This window comes from Ochotona curzoniae, unplaced genomic scaffold (genome assembly GCF_017591425.1).
Source record: "Ochotona curzoniae isolate NIBS_2020 unplaced genomic scaffold, NIBS_Ocur_1.0 contig_4838, whole genome shotgun sequence".
In the NCBI taxonomy this organism is placed as follows: Eukaryota; Metazoa; Chordata; class Mammalia; order Lagomorpha; family Ochotonidae; genus Ochotona; species Ochotona curzoniae.
Genome location: NW_024466399.1, coordinates 1,212,523 through 1,233,009, shown reverse-complemented (window position 1 = coordinate 1,233,009; position 20,487 = coordinate 1,212,523). Strand labels below are relative to the sequence as shown.

Below are 20,487 nucleotides of genomic sequence, written 5' to 3'. Positions count from 1 at the left end.
GGGCACCAGTTATTCCTGGCTGCTCCAGCTCCCTGCTAAGAGTCTGGGAAAAGCAACAGTGACCCAAGTATCTGGAGTTCCAAATCAAACTCCTGATTTTGGCCAGCTTGCCTGCTGCAACCTCTGCAGGAGTGGACCAGTGGATGGAAGATCTTTTTTCTACCTCCAACTCTCTTTTAAACAAACTCTTTAAAAAACCAAATCCTCATCTTTCAAAATTCATCAGCTTATTTAAAAAACCATGGAGCTGTTGGAAATGAAACCCCTCAATTTAAAGTAGTGAATGTGGTGACACATTTCGGTACGTTTTTAATTATTTTTCTTTCCTCTGATTTTCTGTTGGAATATAGCCAAACTTTCCCGATCTAGAACTCTCTAAGGATTTTGTTTGAAACTGCTTAAGAGAGCTGAGATCAAGCAAGCTTGAAAACCATGGCTCTACGCAGCACTTCATCCCTTTTACCTCATTCTCCACAGATTTGTTGATGCAAATACCAACCCCGATGTCTCCCTCAGGCAACCCCAAACCTTCCACCAGGCTAGCACAGCAGTCCCACCCAGCCTGATGGATTCAAATCCGGAGGGAAGAACTCATCTTTAACAAATGAAAACTGAATTCTTTTGAAGAAGTTTCAACTGTGCAACTGAAAAACTGATAGAGCTTTTGTTTTTAGGAACTGGTATTGTCATTTTAATTTTGCAGATGCGGAAAGCAACGACCAGAAGAATTCATCTCTAATTCATACGGGTAAGGGTCACAGAGGATACAGTTTTGAAAACGGTTTCATCATAAAGGCCAGTGGGAGCACGGTGTAAACAGCCATTGTACCATTTTCAATTGCCTTTCACGGAGTAACGATGCCACACACGAACAGGTGCACGGGCTCAGCAAGCATCCAAAAGCCTGGGTGGATTTTACGCTTACATAATAGGCTGATAGCATTTTGGCAATTACACTCATTTCAATGTGGTAACAAACAATTACTCTATCCTGCAGGGAAGTTACATAATGAATAGGCTAAGAAAGTAACAGTGACAGTAATTTATCTGAATTTTATTTGGAAAGAAAAGCACTTAGGACCACAGAATTTATAGTTATCCATATCCCCTTCCCTCATGCTCGCCCACTCGGGTTCTTCTAGCACATTCTGAACGCTCTCACTCCTGACCCCACTCTTCCCCTACCTATCCGACTTCTAAAGTTTCAACCCAGGAAAACCCACCTCTCTTACTCAGGCTCCTCCATGTGCTGACAAAACAAAAGACAGCACAACAAACAAACAAACAAACAAACAAACAAACAGGCATTGATCTAGGTAATTCTATCACTGAAAAGGCAAAGAAATAAGAGGTTTCCCAAGTCCAGGCCTTCTTTTTCCTCCATTCTTGCCCTCTGTCAACCTTGCTCGCTCTCTCGGGTTCTTCTAGCACATTCTGAATCCTTAAACTCCGTCCCTCACTCTTCCTCTAACCAATCTGACTTCCGAGGTGTTAACCCAGCAAAATCCACCTCTCTTACTCAGCCTCCTCTAAACAAAACACTACTTCCTGTCTGAAGTGTACCATGGGTGAAACTTCCTGAAGTAGGCATCCAATAAGCCACTGCTGTCCAATGAACGAGTCTTTAAGAATGACCTCTGCACTGAAGACCACAAAATACCGCCTGAAGAAATTAAAGATAGCAGATGATGCTGGAATTTGATTACTTTAATGTTGTTACCACGAGGCATGGACATGACAGAGGTCCTGATGAGTGTCAGTCATCATCCCAGCAGGGTCTACCACTGCAGCCCCTACCCACAGCAGTGGGCTGCCAGGGCGCCCAGAGCAGAGCCTCTCTCCGCCCCCGGGTTAGGGCTGGTGTCGGAGCTGCACACCCCACACTCTGCCCCCTCCCGCTGGCCTCCCTCTGACCCGCTCACTGTCAGAGTCACGGCGCTCTGACTCTGGTTGCAATGATGTTCTGTGCTGCTTATTTAAGGTTTCCAATATTGGGCCCGGCGGTGTGGCCTAGAGGCTAAAGTCTTCGCCTTGCACGCCCGGGATCCCATATGGGCGCCGGTTCTAATCCCAGCAGCTCCACTTCCCATCCGGCTCCCTGCTTGTGGCCCGGGAAAGCAGTGGAGGACGGCCCAAAGCCTTGGGACCCTGCACCCCTGTGGGAGACCTGGAGGAGGTTCCTGGATCCTGGCTTCGGATTGGCATAGCATCGGCCGTTGCACTCACTTGGGGAGTGAATCATCGGACGGAAGATCTTCCTCTCTGTCTCTCCTCCTCTCCGTATATCTGACTTTCCAATAAATAAATAAATCTTAAAAAAAAAGGTTTCCAATATTGTTTTTGGTGACAAATACTTGCCTTTCTTTTTTAAAGATTTATTTTTATCAGAAAATCAGATTTACAGAGGAGGAGAGACAAGAGAAAGATCTTCTGTCTGCTGGCTTACTCCCCAAGTGGCTGCAGCACCCAGAGCTGAGCCGATTTGAAACAGGGGGCCAGGAGCTTCTTCCGAGTCTCCTACGTGGGTGCAGAGTCCCAAGGTTTTGGGCCATTCTCTACTGCTTTCCCAGGCCACAATGTAAGCTGGATGGGAAGCGGAGCATCTGGACACTAACTGGTGCCCAAATGAGATCCTGGCACATGCAAGGAGAGGATTTAGCTACTAGGCTATTGCGATGGGCCCGATCCTTAGTTTTTCAAGGTCCAATTGATATGTAGCCAACATTTCTTCAACTTTCCGCTCTACTTCAAGCTGGGAAGTCCGTCCACTGTCCCTTCTTCGTTCCTCATTTTTTGAAGGTACTAACTTTCTTTTCTTTTTTTTTAAGATTTATTTTATTTTTATTGGAAAGGCGGATATACAGAGAGGAGAGACAGAGAGGAAAATCTTCCGTCCGATGATTCACTCCCCAAGTGAGCGCAACGGCCGATGCTATGCTGATCTGAACCAGGAGCCTCTTCCGGGTCTCCCACGTGGGTGCAGGGTCCCAAAGCTTTGGGCCGTCCTCGACTGCTTTCCCAGGCCACAGGCAGGGAGCTGGAAGGGAAGCGGGGCTGCTGGGATAGAACCGGCGCCCATATGGGATCCCGGGCGTGCAAGGCGAGGACCTTAACCACTGCGCCACCGCGCCGGGCCCGGTACTAACTTTCTAAACGACACTTAATGACATTGAGCGATCTCTGATTCTATTATACAGTAGACACTTTGAAAAGTTATTTTCAGTCTCCTTTCTTTTCTATCCACAAGATGAGATTTAACCTTTGTGTCTGTAGTTAAGCCAGGAAGATTTTCATTCCTTAAGTGTGAGGAAACTTCTGTTTATAAGGGAACTTGAGGGAGTTCCTGGAAATGGAATTAAGCTTATTTTAGAGAAAAAAAATTGAAACTCAATTTTTATGGGGGGTGGGACTTCTTAAAAAGATGATGGACATGTGCATTATGAAAAGCTGCACAGATTTAAATAACTTTGCACTAAAATAAAATTAACTCAACACCACTTCCCGCAACTTCTGAAATATCTGCACATATTAAGGGACACGGGAGCACAAAGGATCTTTGAGACCTTCGGCAAGAATCTACTGTTCGCCTAACTCCTAGTCCGTGCTGGAACTTGGCCACGCCCAGAACAGCTGGGAAACAGAGGCGTGATAGGCAGTTGTCATGTGGACTGCGCCTGTGCGGAGGGGCGCGGCAGAGACAGAAGCAAAGCTGGTTAGCACGGCGGTTATGCTTTGTCCCAGTGCTTCCCTCGGTATCTGCAGAGGAGGATATAGAAGGCAGCAGGACGCTAGCGGTGAATAAGCACTTACTATGGTTGGGAACGCAAGTGCCTGCGTAAGGCATTTAAATGTAAAGGGAAAGAGGAGAAAAGAACCAATGCAATGTGTAATGCAGCTGTGTGGATGCGCTCAGGTGCTTATAAACAACATACCAAGGTTGGCACATTTATAACAGATTTATAATATATATTTTAGATACATGAGTATACATGTATGTGAGTGTAAATAGGCATATGTGCAAGTTTAGACCAAATATTTTGTGCTTTTCGTAATTTTCCTCTGATGGCAACCGCAAAAGAAGAATGTCATGTGCCCGGCAAAAATAGCCTAACAGCTGAAGTCCTCGCCTTGAACGTGCCAGGATCCCATATGGGCGCCAGTTCTTATCCCGGCAGCTCCGCTTCCCATCCAGCTCCCTGCCTGTGGCCTGGGAAGGCAGTCGAGGATGGCCCAAAGCTTTGAGACCCTGCACCTGTGTGAGAGATCTGGAAGAAGCTCTTGGCTCCTGGCTTCGGATCGGCTCAGCACCCACCGTTGTGGTCACTTGTTGCTGGGGTCCGTGCAGTAGGTGTGGATGACATGAAGGTGTGAAGAGAACAGCTCCCTGCTTGGCGGGGCCTGGGGAGCTTCCAGCTGTTTGGCAGGGCCTGGCGGATTTCTCTCTGACCTCCTTGACGCAGTCTCACCCTGTTTGCATGGACACTCAAGCACCCCACTAAGAATTCTGTAATCTATTGAGGCATCGTTTGCCCCTGTGAGATGGCTTTGGCAACTACTGTGAGCTTAAGAGTTAATGTTATTGATGTCTTGGTGGGTGGGCCTTTAACTGCGCATAGGAGTGCAATTAAACCCATGCCATTTCTGGACACCGTATTGTGTGCCTACCCATTGCCCTGAAATCGGGCCCAGACATATAGCATGCCTTCTGGGAAACGGCTTAACAAGAATCTCACAAACTAATGGAAGTGATGGGAGTATGAGCTGAAACTGCTATGGCAAAAATATAGTTGCTGTGACCTTAAAGGTTAACCTGTCCTTGCAACTCTTTAGAGCATAGAAAATGTAGTTGCTTTAGCCACTTTCATAATCTTTTAACTAGAGGAAATATAGGATGATTGTATTAACATCACAGAGATATACTTTTGATTATTGTTTGATTGCTTATGAGGCTGTAGAGCCTGCAGTCATAGGGAGATTTAATGTTTGAAACTTTTTGTCTTAGATCCTTATATTTTTTCTCTTTTGATGTATTTCTCCCATTATGTGATAGATAAAGTTGTGAAAATAAAACGTAGTAGGAATGTTTTACTGATTAGTAGGTAACCATCTGTGCCTTGGCCTTGGAGTTCTGGCTGTCACCTAGTGGCTACTTCTGAAGAATGAATAACGGCTTGCTTTAAAGAAACTGATTATAGAAACTTACAGAATTATCTTTAAGAGCACCTGGTTGACCATGAAGTAAAAATTAATTGAACATCTGTGCATGCTGTCTTAGTTCTAAAGTAAAAGATAAAAAATCAAACGTTTGTGCAGAAGTTTGTGATGTGTCTAAGAAAATAAAAAGAACAGCTTCTTCTTGAAAAAGCAAGCAAGCAAGAAGCAAGCAGGCAGCAAAAACACAACAAGTGTCTGTGTCCGTGTCTTTCTTTACCGCCGACTCCACGCACCCTTCCCGAGCTCCGAACTCAGCTGGAGCTGGACTCCAGCAACTTGTGGTGCCAATCATTGCACGGAAGATCTTCCTCTCTGTCTCTCCTTCTCTCTGCATATCTGCCCTTCCAATAAAAATAAATAAATCTTTTTTTTTTAAAAAAAGAATGTCATAAATATTATGAAAAAATAATAGCATTGCTGGAATATTCAGCTTTCCAAATTGACAAACAGGATACTTCCAAAAGTCTGGGAAAAATGGAATTAAAGCTAAATCTGGGTCCAGTGCTATAGCCTAGCGGCTAAATCCTCATTTTGCACACATTGGAATCTCATATGGGCAGTGGTTTGTATCCCAGCTACATCATTTCCCTTCCAGCTCCCTGCTTGTGGCCCGGGAAAGCAGTCGAGGACGGTCCAAAGCCTTGGGACCCTGCACCCGCGTGGGAGACCCAGAAGAGTCTCCTGGCTCCTGGCTTCGGATCAGGTCAGCCAGGTCGGCACCCGTCACTGTGGGCTCTTGCGGAGTGAACCAGAGGATGGATCATTCTCTTCATACAGCCTTCTTTAATACAAATCTTTACGATAAAAAAACACTCTTTTTTTCTAAAAAAGCTAAAATTTACTTTAGTGTAAAAAGTTGAAATTTGTGTCTGTTTCATAGTTTTCCATTAGTTAAAAAACAATTATTTTAATATTTTGAAAAGCAAAAAATAAATATACCTTTTTACATACTGGAAATGCACGTTTACAGAGAGAAGGAGAGATAAAGAAGGAAAGATCTTCCATCTACTGGTTCACTTCCCAAACGGCCACATGGCTGGAGCTGAGCTGACATGAAGCCAGGAGCCAGGAGCCCCCTCTGGAACTCCCCTGTGGGTGCAGAGTGCCAAGGCATTAAGCCATTCTCCACTGCTTTCCCAGGCCACAAGCAGGGAGTGGACTGAAGTGGAGTATCCAGGACGTAAAGCAGCACCCATACGGGATGCGGGCATTTGCAGGTGGGGGAGTTAGCCAGCTAAGCCACTGCTCTGGCCCTGCCATGAATGCTCTGTACACACTGCCTGCACTTGCTCACGTCCACACAGAGGTCACACATCCGGCAGCAGGACTAGCTACTACTCCATTGTGCCCATATTCACGTCCACCCTAACTCAGTACCTTCCCAAGTCGGGAACTGTGTTCACAATTTTCCAGGCAGCAACTCATCTCCTCTCCGCAGCAAGTCTACCAGGCAGGCCCTGTTTTCACTCTAACTATGCTGATGAGAAGACTGGGCTACAGGGCCCGGCGGCATGGCCTAGTGGCTAAAGTCCTCGCCTTGAACATGCCGGGATCCCATAAGGGTGCCGGTTCTAATCCTGGCAGCTCCACTTCCCATCCAGCTTCCTGCTTGTGGCCTGGGAAAGCAGTTGAGGATGGCCCAAAAGACTGGGGACCCTGCACCAGCGTGGGAGACCTGGAAGAGCTTCCTGGTTACTGGCTTCGGATCGGCGCAGCATCGGCCGTTGCGCTCACTTGGGGAGTGAATCATTGGATGGAAGATTTTCCTCTCTGTCTCTCCTCCTCTGTGTATATCTGACTTCCCAATAAAAATAAATAAATCTTAAAAAGAAAACTGGGCTATAGCCATGACACTCAATATTACACCAGACTTGGTGAGCTGGGAAGAGGGTCCACGAACGTGGAATGAACAGTGAGGCTAAGGAACCGATGAACTCAAGGCCCGGCTTTGTTGTGAAGCGTGCTGGTGGATGTGGAGTGCCGGAGCTGTCGACAGTGGAAAGACTTTGAAGTTCTCTGGAAATAGAATCTTCTCGTCCCTGCTACGTGGGAACGGTGGCTGAAACCTGTGCTCTGACCAAAAGGACACTCTGGCTCCCGTACGGCATCAGGGAGAGTGTGTACGGAGAATTTGGCTTAGAGCAGCAATTAGCAACCTGCAGTCTGTGGACCAAATCTGGTCCATCTGTATATATCTGCCGAGTTGAGAGTGGTTTGTATGTTTTCAAATGACTGGGGAAAAATATTTTGTGACATATGAAAATTATGACATTCAAATTTCAGTGCCCCCAGAGGCAGCTCTAGGGAACAGCACCATTCCCGTTCACTGAGCTCTGTCTACGGCTGCTTGTGTGACATCGGGAGGAGAGGCCCGTCAGCACCAACTGCTTGCTACCTGGCTCGCTACAGCAAAGTCCCCTGGCCACCTGCCTGGGAATGCCTGTGGGACAACGGGGACATGCTGCAGGTGACATCAGCAGGTTATCCAGCACACAGGGAGCTTCTGGAATTGTGACTGTAAGCAGACGTTACTGCCACAGTGCCACTAACATTCTTCTAACATTTATTAGTAAGAAGCATCCTTTCTGGAACATGCAGGCTGCGTGTGGTTAGACAGTAGGGTATCCAGCAGAACCCCACTCCAGATTCCTGGGGCGAAGAGATGTGCCAAATTGGGGTCACAGTGTGCAGGAGGGACGCTGAGAAAGGACAGTCCCTAGCCCGCCAGCCCTTCCTGGAGTCAGTGCAGGGCACACATGCAAATGGCTCAGCATCTGCTGCCTTGGTCCTGGTGTACACTGGGCACAGATGTTCACCCCCTGCCAGGGACACCAACAAGGCCAGGCAAACAACAGCAAGGCCACTGGGCCGAAGAATTTGTTCCCCTGGGCTTCAATCTAAAAATAAGACCTTTATTAAGAAAAAGAAACGTACTTATCACATACTTTTATATCAGAACATTTCTCAAAAAGTCAACTGTGACGTGCATTTCTGTTCACTGAGTCACATTCCCCTGATTTATAAAATATTGTCACATAGAACTATTAGACCTTCATAGGAACAGTTACACTCAGGATGTAATAAAAGTCAAACTAAAAATTGCAGCAAGACACTAAAAATCACCGAGTAAACAAATGCAATTTTAAATAAATCATAAAACGGCACTGTCATGGTCAAATAGAAAATGCTGTACATGAAGGCCGTTTCGCAGCTCCAGGACAGACACACGAGCAGCAGCTGCGTGGTGTGGATTTCCCAGCCCTAAGACCTGAATCAGTCAGTGTTTTGGCACCGCATGGCTTAAATTTTAACCTCAAATTTGCAATGCATTAAAAGAACAATGCAATTTTCATTTCAAGTGGTTAAAACACGTTCATTTTATTTTAAACTAATTCTGTAAAAGCAAAGTACTGAAACTTCTGGAATAAATGTTAGAAATTCTAAATCTAGTACTATTTTCAATACAACTTGTATCAAACAATGACAGTAAAACAGCTGCCATTTACTGCGCACCCGGATGTGCCGGGCGATGGGTGGGTGGTTCCATGGCTGTGCACAGCAGGCTCTCTCCACCTTACCGAGGCTGCCCCTGTGACTGTCTGGTGACAGTGACAGGGCGTAGCCACAGGCTGGATGACTTAAGACTGTCGCATGCTGGAAATCTGGCCATGGCACTGGCTTCTCCCTGTCCACTCCACTCCCCTGAGTTCTGTGCTACCTGCTCTGATGCGGGGCTGTAGTTCCCGCAGTGCAGTCTGTTCTCTCACTGAGAACTTGCTGGACCCAAGCACAGGCCGACTCCAGTGTGCTGGGACAGGCATGGAAGTCTTGTGTAGATTTTCTAGGTGATTCTGCCACTACAGTTTGAGGACCACTTAGCCACCAAACTAAGGCTGCAGCGAGTCTAGGCTGATCCCAACCAAAAGACAAGAAGAGTTTTCAAGACTCATCGAGCATGTGAAAAGCACTCATAACTCTGATATGTTAGTTAATGTTGTTTACGGTGCTCCCTTTAGGCAATATAAAAATCTAGTAACAGACACTGCAATCATTTTAATACATTAAACTAGCTTACAGCAAGACTCATATGCAGGGACTCACACTGTCCCTTTCTTTAGTCTAAACTGTCATTTTAATGCAATGGAGGGCCAAACATTTCCACATCAGAATGTAAAGTGCATCTCAAGGTCTCACAGGTTAGAGGTAGAAGATGGGTGAAGCAACTCTCTTTAAGAGAAGCTGTGCACTGGAAATCCCGATATGAGGACTGAGAGTGGATAAGGATGATGCCCCAGAGGCTGCATGGCAGGTGACTGCTGTGAGAAAGGGACAGAGGTCTCCACCACCTGATTTACAGTGAGGGCCAGCTTTAGTGTGGCCTGGTCCCAGAACCGGAGAGAGGAAGCCAAAAGCACAAGTTCCAAACTCATGTCTGGGTGGTGCTGGCAAAGCCAGCCCTGGGGCACGCAGTGGGGCACGCAGGCCAGGGTGCGGGCGAAGGGAAGACTCCTGGGCCGATGCCGGCAAAGCCAGCCCTGGGGCACATGGTGGGGCACGCAGGCCAGGGTGTGGGCGAAGGGAAGACTCCTGGGCCGACACAGGAACTCAAGCTGTCAGGAACTAACAAAAAAAAGGCAGGAGGAAGCAAGGAAGTACCCTGGGAAGGGACTGCTTAGTGCTCTAAATTTGTGCCAAGAGAACCGACCATCATCCAATCCTGACTGAGAAAGGGCTCAGCAGCACAGAAAGGGGAGAAAGCTCATCTACGCACAGAGAGGTATTCTTTGTGTTGGGCTGAAGCGAACCAGAGGAGAAAGGGGAAGGAGAGAAGCAGGGGAAGCCAGGGCAGAGGCCAGATCCTGGAGGAAGCACCTGCTGAGTCCCGGGGCACTGTCTGACTGAAGGAACACTGGCGGGGAAGGTCTCCCAGACAGCAAGAGGCAGCAACAGGGGAACTTCTTGGCCATAAAACTTGACTTGATTTGAAGCCACGTCTGCTCTTTATTCATCCTGAATGTGAATACTTTTATGTGTCACCAAGGAGAAACAATACGTGTCATCGAAGTGCTCACCATGAATGTTAATGCTATATAGCACCATGTCATCTTACTGCACTCTAGACATTTTCATTTTCATAAACCCCCTGGCCCCAGAGGTTTGATGTGACGGACTGTGGATCAGTATAGCTGTCTCTTGCTTACTCAGAATGAACTGCTAAGCCACATCTCTCAAACCAGCACTCGGCAAAATCCAAATCCAGATTGTCGAAGGGATACGCTAAGAGCAGGAGTGAGGGGAAGGGGTGAGGACGGTCCAAGTAGATGGCTTGGGGTTAGAAGGAAGCTGGGAGACAGCCACCTCCATCAGGACCATGAGACAGTTTCCTGATGTAGCAGATAGTCTCTGGCACTCTTAGGAACATTCATTTCTCAAGCTCTGGGTCACTGCTCCAACGGCTTAATGGCAACTGGGCAGGACAGTGAGTTTAGCTGAAGAGGCTGCACTGCGTCTTGGGGAATCCGGTGGTCTGGCTACAACTAAATGCCACTGGTACCTCTAAGTGCCTGAACACGGCGGCAGAGGGCTAAGGCCCCCGAAGAACGTTTGTCCTAACTGCACTTTCTATCCCTACGAAAGTCAGAGCACACACGCCTCCCCCTGGCATGGCAGCACTGCAGCAGCTCTGGGAGTGGCTTTCCAAACGGCTCCCGACTGCCTTGAGTGCAAAGACCGCGGTACTGAGCCTGACGTCCGGCGTACAGTTAGCATTCAGGAAGTGACGTGAATGGACTAAAACCCTACTTCATTTCCTTTGTCCTGGCTCCTAGATCACAAACATGGACAATAGAATTATGTTGGGTCATCCCACGGGTCTTCAAAAAGTCCCCGAGATAGATGTCATCGCAAAAAAAAAAATTTTACATGGATTTCAAAAAACTTTTGCACTGAAATAACATCCTTTATTTCCATTTTCCATGACTTTTTCGACGCCCCACTGCATATGCAGGATGGGGGTGGGTATGAACAGGGGAGAAGCTGGGTACATGTGTTGCTCAGCATCGCAGGGACACGAGGTCCTGTGATGGCTGAGCCCTGTATAAACTGCACAGCATCTGCACGGAGCTTACACAGGTCCTCCTGAGTACTTTGTCATCTCTGGAGTGCTTTCAATATGTGATACAAGGTAAATATTATGCAAATAGATATTGTACTATTTAGGTAAAAACAAGAAAAAAGTCTAAATGTGTTCCATAGAGACATACATTTGTTTGAAATATTTTTGACCTGTGGTGAGTTGAATTTTTAGATGTAGAATTGCAGCAGATGGAGGGCCAACCAAATGTCCACAAATCCCAAGTTAGCATTTGTTTTTTTCTGACTTAATTTCTTTAAAACCATCAACTTTCGGCTAAATTTAGCTTTATGTTATCCACCTGAATTAGAGAAAAGGTAGATTCTCATTGATAGGAAAAAAAGAGATGGAAAAAAATTTTTTTTTTAAAGCTTCTTACTAATAATGTCATAATAAACCACAGACAGCATCAAAGAATTTCAGAGAAGCAAGAAGCTTTACAAATAACCAGCGGCCTCTGGCACTTATGGAACCAGTCCGGAAATACACAGATGCTGTTGTAACTTGCGCTGAGACTGCGTCTACACTATGTGACCCACTCGGGGACTGCGTCTTACTCTACATGACCCACTCGGGGACTGCGTCTACACTACATAACCTACTCAGACACTGTGTCTAAATCACCATGACCCACTCAGGGACTGTGTCTACACTATGTGACCCACTCGGGGACTGCGTCTACACTATGTGACCCACTCGGGGACTGCGTCTACACTATGTGACCCACTCGGGGACTGCGTCTACACTATGTGACCCACTCGGGGACTGCGTCTACACTATGTGACCCACTCGGGGACTGCTTCTACACTATGTGACCCACTCGGGGACTGCTTCTACTCTACATGACCCACTCGGGGACTGTGTCTACACTATGTGACCCACTCGGGGACTGTGTCTACACTACAAGCCACTACAGAATGGGGCTGCTGGTGTTCTTTCAGACCATCCTACTTCTCACGGTATTCCCTTTAGATGAAAACTTAACAAAAAAAAAAAGTAACACAGAAAAACCTCATTAGAATGTCTATCCATGATATCTGTCCAGCCTGAGCCAGGTAAGCCATCAACTGACAGAAACTAACACGATCATGTAAGAAATAAAAGCTGTTAGTCAGTACTTGCGCACATATCAGATTGATCAAATTAATTGGAGCAAGTGAGGTTTTACTGTGTAGAAAACGAACAAGCACACAAACAGATAAAGGACGCTTTGGAATTACTATAAGACGGTTCTAGAAGCCTGTGCACTAGAAAGCTGTCAAGCCTAGTCTTTCGAGAGCAATAAGACACTTACCACTGCCAGCACTGCCCTCTCTTTTGCCACGGGAGCTCCCGCTGCCATCTCTGCCCGACTTTATGCGCTAAAGCAATGAGAAAACACATTTAGAAGAAGCGATTCTCCTTCAAAGCTAAATTCAACCAATGGTTGATTAAAAAGAAAGATTTATTTATTTATTTTAATCCAAAAGGCAGAACTTAGACAGAGAAAAGGAAAGCTAGAGAAGGTCTTCCATTTGTTGATTTACTCCCCAAGTGGCCATAATGGCCAGAGCTGAGCTGATGCGAAGCTAGAAGCCAAGAGCTTCTTCAAGGTCACTCAGGTGGGCATGGGGGGCCCAAGAACTTCAGCCACCCTCCGCTGCTTTCCCAGGCCATGGGCAGGGAGCTGGATTGAAAGTGGAGTAGCCAGGACATGAACTGTGCCCCTTTGCGATGCTGGCATCACAGGGTATAGGACTGGCACACTGGCCCCTAAAGGTTGATATGTAAAATTAGCATTATTCTATAAACTTCAGGACTAACTCATCATATATAGAATCAGTTCCTCAGGGAAAGAAGCTGAGCTGTCCACCTCGTTCAGAATTCCCAAGTCTGCAAATGCAGACCTGGGAGGTGGCAGTTCTTGCTTCCCAGCTTGGGCCCAGCCCAGGCTCATCAGCTCTACCTGCTACGGCATTTGGGAGGGAGCCAGTGGAGGGAAGATCTCTGATCCAAATACGTGCATACATAAATCAAATTGGTCGGTGCTAACCGTTGGTCTAATACTTTTTGAAGTTATTCTCAGTGGAAATCCTTAAAATCCTTTAACTATAAAAGGTAGCTTTATACTTTTAAGTTACAGATGAATATAAAAAGGTCTATTAGTAAAACAGACAAACATTTATTATGTATTTTGATAAATCGTACCTTAAGTAGTGATTAGAAATGAAAAGTGACCTGGCTGCCCCACTGCCCATCTCAGTCCCTGCTTGTGGATCGGGGGAGCAGTGGAGGATGGTCCAAGACCTTGGGCCCCTGGGAACCCGTGAGAGGCTGGAAGAGTTCCTCCTGCCTTCAGATCAGCTCAGCTCTGGCCACTGCGGCCGTCTGGGGAGTGAACCAGCGGACGAAAGATCTCTCTCCCTCTCTGTAAAAATCTCTTAAAAAGAAAAAGGCTCAAGGAGGTTCCCAGGCAGTGGGAAGCCACTGCTCACGATTTAGGAGGGTTAATACTGGAAGTCTACCAAATCAGAGAAGCTAACGCTTCTAAGTTATGAGATGTTAGTTTGCAGGATCCGTACCCATGTTTGCAGTGGTTTTGTGTTCACTACTCAGGATAACTAGTTTTGAAACTATTAATGTCTAAATTTGTGAAGTCTGAAGAAACTGATTCCACAAGCATTCCGTTTTACACATCCATAACAAAGACTTGACATATGTATTTCTTTTTTATTCTTTTAAATTAATCACACAAAGTATTTGTAGCAATTATGATAGTTTTCATTGCCATTGATAATATATACATTTCATAGCTGTTCACATCTCATCTGACTTAATCAATATTTGGCACCTGTATTCAATTTGATGTCGTGGAATTAAAATGATGTTAAAAGTAGGTTTCATCTGTACACCCTCCACTGGCATGAACTCTTCTCTCAGAATTCGGTTCTCAGCACAGTAATATGAACTTCAGGAACCGATTTTCTTTCTATCAAAGGCAGATGCCCAAAAATCATTTCATATTTTTTCAATCTTCAAATTTAAAGGATGTGTTCTTTCAAAATAAGAACACTGTTATATCTTAATTCTTCATAAAACACAGAAGTCTATTTAAAGTGCTTCTAGATCTGCTAATATCATCCTGAGAGCCATGTTCTACTAAGGGAATAGCTTAAAGAAGAAACACCACTATTGTGGACAGTTTCCTCTGTTGGGTTCAGGTCTGTCGGCCATTTCACATCATCAAAAATTACAATTATCTGTTGGTAGCCACAGACTACAGACTGCATGAATTCTTCCGAAAGGAAACATACTTTTGTCAGAATATTATCCCCAAGTTAGAATTTTGTTACATATTCTTCCTGCCACAGCAGAGCAGAAAAATATTTCAACCCCTTTCTCTGGCTGGCACTGTGGATGCCATACATTGGAAGCAAAGAAGCCCGACTTTTGGAAAAATTAACAGGGAGCAGTTTGGGGCCTATGTAGATACCTGCTCTCTGATTTCTTTCATTTTTTCCAACCTCTTGAGTTTTGTGGCATATTCTTGAACTTCTTTCAATCCAATATCTGTGCAGAGACGAACCAAAAACCGCAGACCTGAACAGTGAAAAGCAGAGTTAGGAAAGCAAGTGCGTGCTGAAGGCCCGTCGTCGCAGCGCCAGCCTGGGACCCGGGGAAGGACGGCCACGCCGTGCTGCGTTCTCGGGAACCGCTCACTCGGCAGCTTCCAGACCTGAGAGGAAGGACTCCCTCGGGAGGGACTTTAGACTCTCCCTCTGCCCTGTCCCTGTGCTGCCAGATCCTCGCCAGAACAGGGCACCGGGACACTGCTGGGAGCATGTCACAGGCGCATGCGCATGTCTTCACGTTCTGGTGGAAGTTTCCCGCATACATACATAGTGTAAGGGAGACTGGTCTACACACTGCTGAGAGTCTACACATATAATAACTCACTAAACGTTTGACAGCCAGAAAATAATTATTTTAGAAGTCCTAAACATTTGCAAAGCACAAGGAATATTAAAACAGAATGAATTTTATGGTCATTGGGCTTAGAGCTGATGTCAAATATACATAAAATAATTACAATATGGGGTAGAAGTGAACATCTCTAAGTGGTCATCCAGGCGAGGAACCAAAAAGTACCTGGCCCTTCCCACACACGCTTCCTAGGCATTCCCATAATTCCACCCTTGTTTTTTTTTTGCTTTTCTAAATTTTTTTCCAAAAAATTTTTTTCAACCTTCAATACATACCATCAAATGATAATTTAGTTTGCTTACTCTGGGAACTTACAAAAGTGATATTATACTGTATGCAGAATTTCCTTTTTTTAAATTCAAGACTGTATCTAAAATTGTCATAATTTCCTTTGCGCCAAGAAGTGTCTTAGGAGTTCCATGAGACTGAATTCATTTAATTTTTTTCTTATTTACTTGTTTGAGTGTCCATCTGCTAGGTCACGTGCCCAAACACCTCCCCTGGCCAGGTCAGGAGGAAGCTGAGAGCTCGAGCTCAAGCCAGGCTTCACTAGGTGGCAGGACCCAACTACTGGAGCCCAAGCCACTGCTTCCGGGGTCTGTGGAGCCCAAGCCACTGCTTCCGGGGTCTGTGCAGCCCAAGCCACTGCTTCCGGGGTCTGTGGAGCCCAAGCCACTGCTTCCGGGATCTGTGCAGCCCAAGCCACTGCTTCCGGTGTCTGCACCAGCAGGAAGCTGGAGTGAGGAGCCCAGACACCCCAATGTGGGGTTAATATGGGGTGCAGCTGTATTAACCACTGGCTTAACAACCAGACCAAACAATGTCCTAAAGTTAATGTCATTCTTTTTTTTTTTTTTTTAAAGATTTATTTATTTTTATTGGAAAGACAGATATACAAAGAGCAGGAAAGACAGAGAGGAAGATCTTCCATCTAATGGTTAACTCCCCAAGTGGCCGCAACAGCTAGAGCTGAGCTGATCCGAAGCCAGGAGCCCGTTCTGTGTCTCCCATGCCACGTGGGTGCAGGATCCCAAAGCTTTGGACTGTCCTTGATTGCTTTCCCAGGTCACAAGCAGGGAGCTAGATGGGAAGTGGAGCTGCCAGGATTAGAACCGGCACCCACATGGGATAACGGTGCATTCAAGGCGAGGACTTTAATAGCTACACTACCATGCTGGGCCTGCATTAATGTGATTCTTGGAGCATGCAGTGGATGTTAGCAAACTTATTACTTGGCTTTTACATCTGTAAGAATGGCTTCTGCTGGGCGCAGAGTGATAGCTTAGTGGATCAAGTCCTTACCTTGCATGTGCCAGGATCCCATATGGGAGCCAGTTCTAGTCCTGATGGCCCACTTCCAACCCAGCTCCCTGCCTATGGCCTGGGAAAGCAATCAGGGATGGGACAAAGCCTTGGGACCCTGTACCCTCGTGGCAGACCCAGAAGAAGCTCCTGGATCCTGGCTTCAGATTGGCTCAGCTCCGGTCACTGCGGCCACTTGGGGAGTGAACCACCGGACGGAAGATCTTCCTCTCTGTCTCTTCTCCTTTCTGTCTGGTTTTCCAATAAAAAAAAAATTTTTTTTAAAATGGCTTCTGCCATTTACAGTTAAACTTAAATACAGTTACTTTAAAATTTGTCATTGTATCATTTTAAAATAATTTATTTCAGCCCATACAATAGCAATTAAGGTCACTGCAGGTAACCGGTAGAACAGGTAGCTGGCATGTCAACTTACATTGTCACTTCGGACAGCTCATTCCGTAACAAAGAACTTGAGATTGCCAGCTTTGGCTCCTGATCCCAGTCTTCTGCCAGAGCAGACCCTGACAAGCAGGGCTGAGTCCCTGCCAGCACACAACCTGGCTGGCACTCCCAACTCCTCCCGCTGGCCCAGCTCAGATCGAGCCACCAATCCAGCTCTGTCTCCCCCTCTTTTCAGTAAAGAAATAAATTCTTTAAAAAAAAAAAGAAACAAAGAAAACCTACCTCAAACTGATATTACCTCCCCAAAACCATCTCTTCTTTTTGTATCTTCTTTTCAATATATCCACTATTCCTTTACTCCTGTTTCTGACAAGTCATCATTTTGACATTATCAAATATATTTGAAACGAATCTCTCCACGTTACCCACTCCAAACAGCCTCATGCCAAATTCCTGTTGACCAATTTGGAAGTCTAGCTGGTCCTTCCAAGATTGCAGGCAGCTTACCCCCCTCTCCCGGTTACCTCCAGTTCCGGGCACGGGCTTCTATGTCAGGAATCTTTTGCTTCTGGCTGACTTGTCTCCTACCTGCCTATCCCTGCAGCTAACATCTAATCTACTAAACAGAAAATGCTCCCAGACTTTCAAAATTTAATGATTTCTTTGTCTTTGTGGCTTACAGTTCTTAAATAGTGCATTTTCTTTTCAGTGTACAAAAATACATATTCAATTTGTGACATTTTTCAGAACAAGCCACATTTCGAAGTAAATTACACACTGTTGTGTCTCCTTGCCCAGGCTGAAGCTGAGCCGGGGTCTATCCCCACGCAGGTCTCTCCATCGGTGGCAGGGACTGAAACATCTGAGCCACCGCCTGCCGCCTTGCCAGGTGCCTTAGCCAGAAGCCTTGAACCCAGGCAGCCATGTGGCATGTGGGCATCTCGGCGAAGAGCTTGGGATCTTGGGCCACAATCCCTGCCCCACAGCACCTCTGCTTTCTGACCTATTCTGTATTTGCGTATCACCTTCTCGTTCCGCTAGACAGCAGAGACAACACCTAGTGCTTCAGTGTGTCTAGCTTTCTGCCCCATCCGCAGTGCCAGACGAGTGGCTACTACGCAGCAGTAATAATCACCATTTTCTCTCATGTATCTGTCCTTAGAAAGAGTGGCTTAGGACTATTTATTGTTAAATAAATCACCGTTTTTGGAGGCCATCCCCTGGGATTAGGAAATCATCTCTAAGTGTACAGCAGGTCAGTTGTGGGGGAAGCACCTTCAGCGAAGCTCTCTGGGACAGTTCTTGATGCAGATGTTTTTTCCATGGCTATGGTTAGGGCAGACTGCGGCTTACATGTGTTTGGAATACTACATGGGCAAATGTCAATGTGGACGTTCCTTATGGTAAAAATAGTCATTCATTTTAATTTTTACTTGAAAATCTTCAAAGTTGTATTAAAGAACAAGAACAACAAGAAGCCTGGCTTTGCTTAAAGACAGTCGCAGCGCAGGACCGGGGTCGTCTGGTCCCTCAGGGCACAGGTGGGTGAGTGTGCTAAGGGCCAGCGAGGCTGTTTAAGCACCGTCCACAGGGTGGCCTGTACATTCAGCATCGCCCAGTCTCCAGCGCCAGGGTGCCCAGCCTGAGCAGCTCTGCCTCTGGGCACCGCCGGCTCCACCCTGCCACAGGAAACTATTTCTCATCTAATCTACGTAAGCTGTCTCTCCTTTAATTTCAAAAGGTGACCAAGAATCACACGGATTTTTAAAAAGAAATAGCAAAAAACCAAAGCAAAACAAACCAAACCAAACCAAAGTAGCCAACCCAGATGGATCTTACTGTGAAGCTGAAGGAGAATTTCCGTAAGTAGGTTTAATCCCCACATTGCCTGCTTCCTGAGGGGCATTTGGAAATTGCTCCTGTGAATTAGGCAATCTATTTCTAATCAGTAGGGGAGGATTAACTCAAAAGCCAAATGAATAATGTTAACGAAGGAATATGCAGTACCCTCCATTGGTTGATCAGGCTAGGCCATCACAAAATGTCTCGAAAAATATTTGTTTTCACTCACGGGTCATGTGTTGCTTTATGCTCTTTAACATTGTAAGACAAAACTAAACACAACCTTTGCAAATGTTTTATTTGAAAGAGAAATTAGTAGCAAATGTATCTATTGTATCTTGCAATGACTTTGTGACTTCTATCACTTTCTCAACATGAATGGATTAAGATAATTATTCATTAAACACTGATTATAACTTTTTTTCTTTCCTTTGGAAGCAATGCTCTTCAGGGCCAAATTTATAATGTAATAGGAACAGACAGCATATAAATATAGCTATATTTTTCCTTAAGCCTGATTTTGCTCTTGTGTCATTGTTGTGATACTACAGGTTACTGTAAATCGTATAAAATGTATAAAATGGAAAACTAATGAACTAGTGTTTTCTACAAAGCTAATTTTATAATTGATGCCATGTTAACATGTGTTAAAATTAGAGTAACAAAAATCATTTGGTTTCAGTACAGTGTTTTTCAGCCTCAAAAATTGCACACTAAAATGAAGTGAAAGATGCCTTCTATTTTACATTGAAATTTATGAACTCTGAAGAACTGATAAACTCAAATTTTTTCTTAAAATTATGGAAAAGTCTGAAGCACATGTTTGTTTTGAAGAGAACCTGGTGGAATATTTAAATCAATCAAAATCAAAGTTGTAAAAAAAATGCATACTTACGAAGCATTTATCTAGCATCCCAGAGAAAAACGAAAAGCTGTCATTTATTGAGACAAGCATCACATTTAGTTCACACTGAAGATTTTAGAAACGTTATTCCCCTTAAAGGGAGGCAAACCATCAGTGCAGAGGGTAGGTAGCCAGACAACCGGACTTACTCAGTGGAGAATGTTCAAGAGACACATCAGTTTCCTAGGTTAGGTGCAACACTCTAATGGCTTTGCAGACAACACTCTGCCTAACCCCCGGAAGGATATCCTCCATCACTTAGAAAAATATCCCTGCTTTACAGACGGCAAAACTGAGGCTACATAACTTGTTCGTGAGAACCAATCCAACACCAAAACATTAGAAATTGAGAGAGAGGCAATCTGTTAGGATAAGATACCTGACTTCGACACAGGCAGAGTTACTGTTTTTAACACATGGTTGCTGAACACCTACACTCTAGCAGAGTCCCAGAGAGACCAGGGACGAGTGGTCCTTTCCTTGATTGAAGGAAGGAATGACCACAGTGTTGATGGCTGTGATCAAACAAATGGTTATCTTAGGATCAGAACTGTAGAAATCTATAACAATTCATCTGCTTCTTGGCTGCTTGTGACCAGCAGCAAATATTCCATTTGAGTAAGTGTTTCACTTAATCAGTGTAAAGCAACTTCTGTGTTTTAACTTGCCCTCTAATTCATTTTGCAATTTTTCTCACTTGCTCTGTTGTAGGCTGAAATAAAAT

The 20,487-nt window shown here is 45.3% G+C and overlaps 1 protein-coding gene across 1 annotated transcript in view; it reads right to left on the bottom strand.

Annotated features, from left to right (window-relative positions):
- The window catches only part of IFT88 (intraflagellar transport 88), a 110,258-nt gene that overhangs the window by 2,533 nt on the left and 87,238 nt on the right, over positions 1 to 20,487 (bottom strand). Inside the window, exons 23-24 of the mRNA XM_040988357.1 lie at positions 14,820 to 14,926; positions 12,642 to 12,708 (exon numbers count right to left, since the gene is read on the bottom strand). Coding sequence (XP_040844291.1) covers positions 12,642 to 12,708; positions 14,820 to 14,926 — 174 coding nt within the window. The remainder of the gene's footprint in view (positions 1 to 12,641; positions 12,709 to 14,819; positions 14,927 to 20,487) is intronic.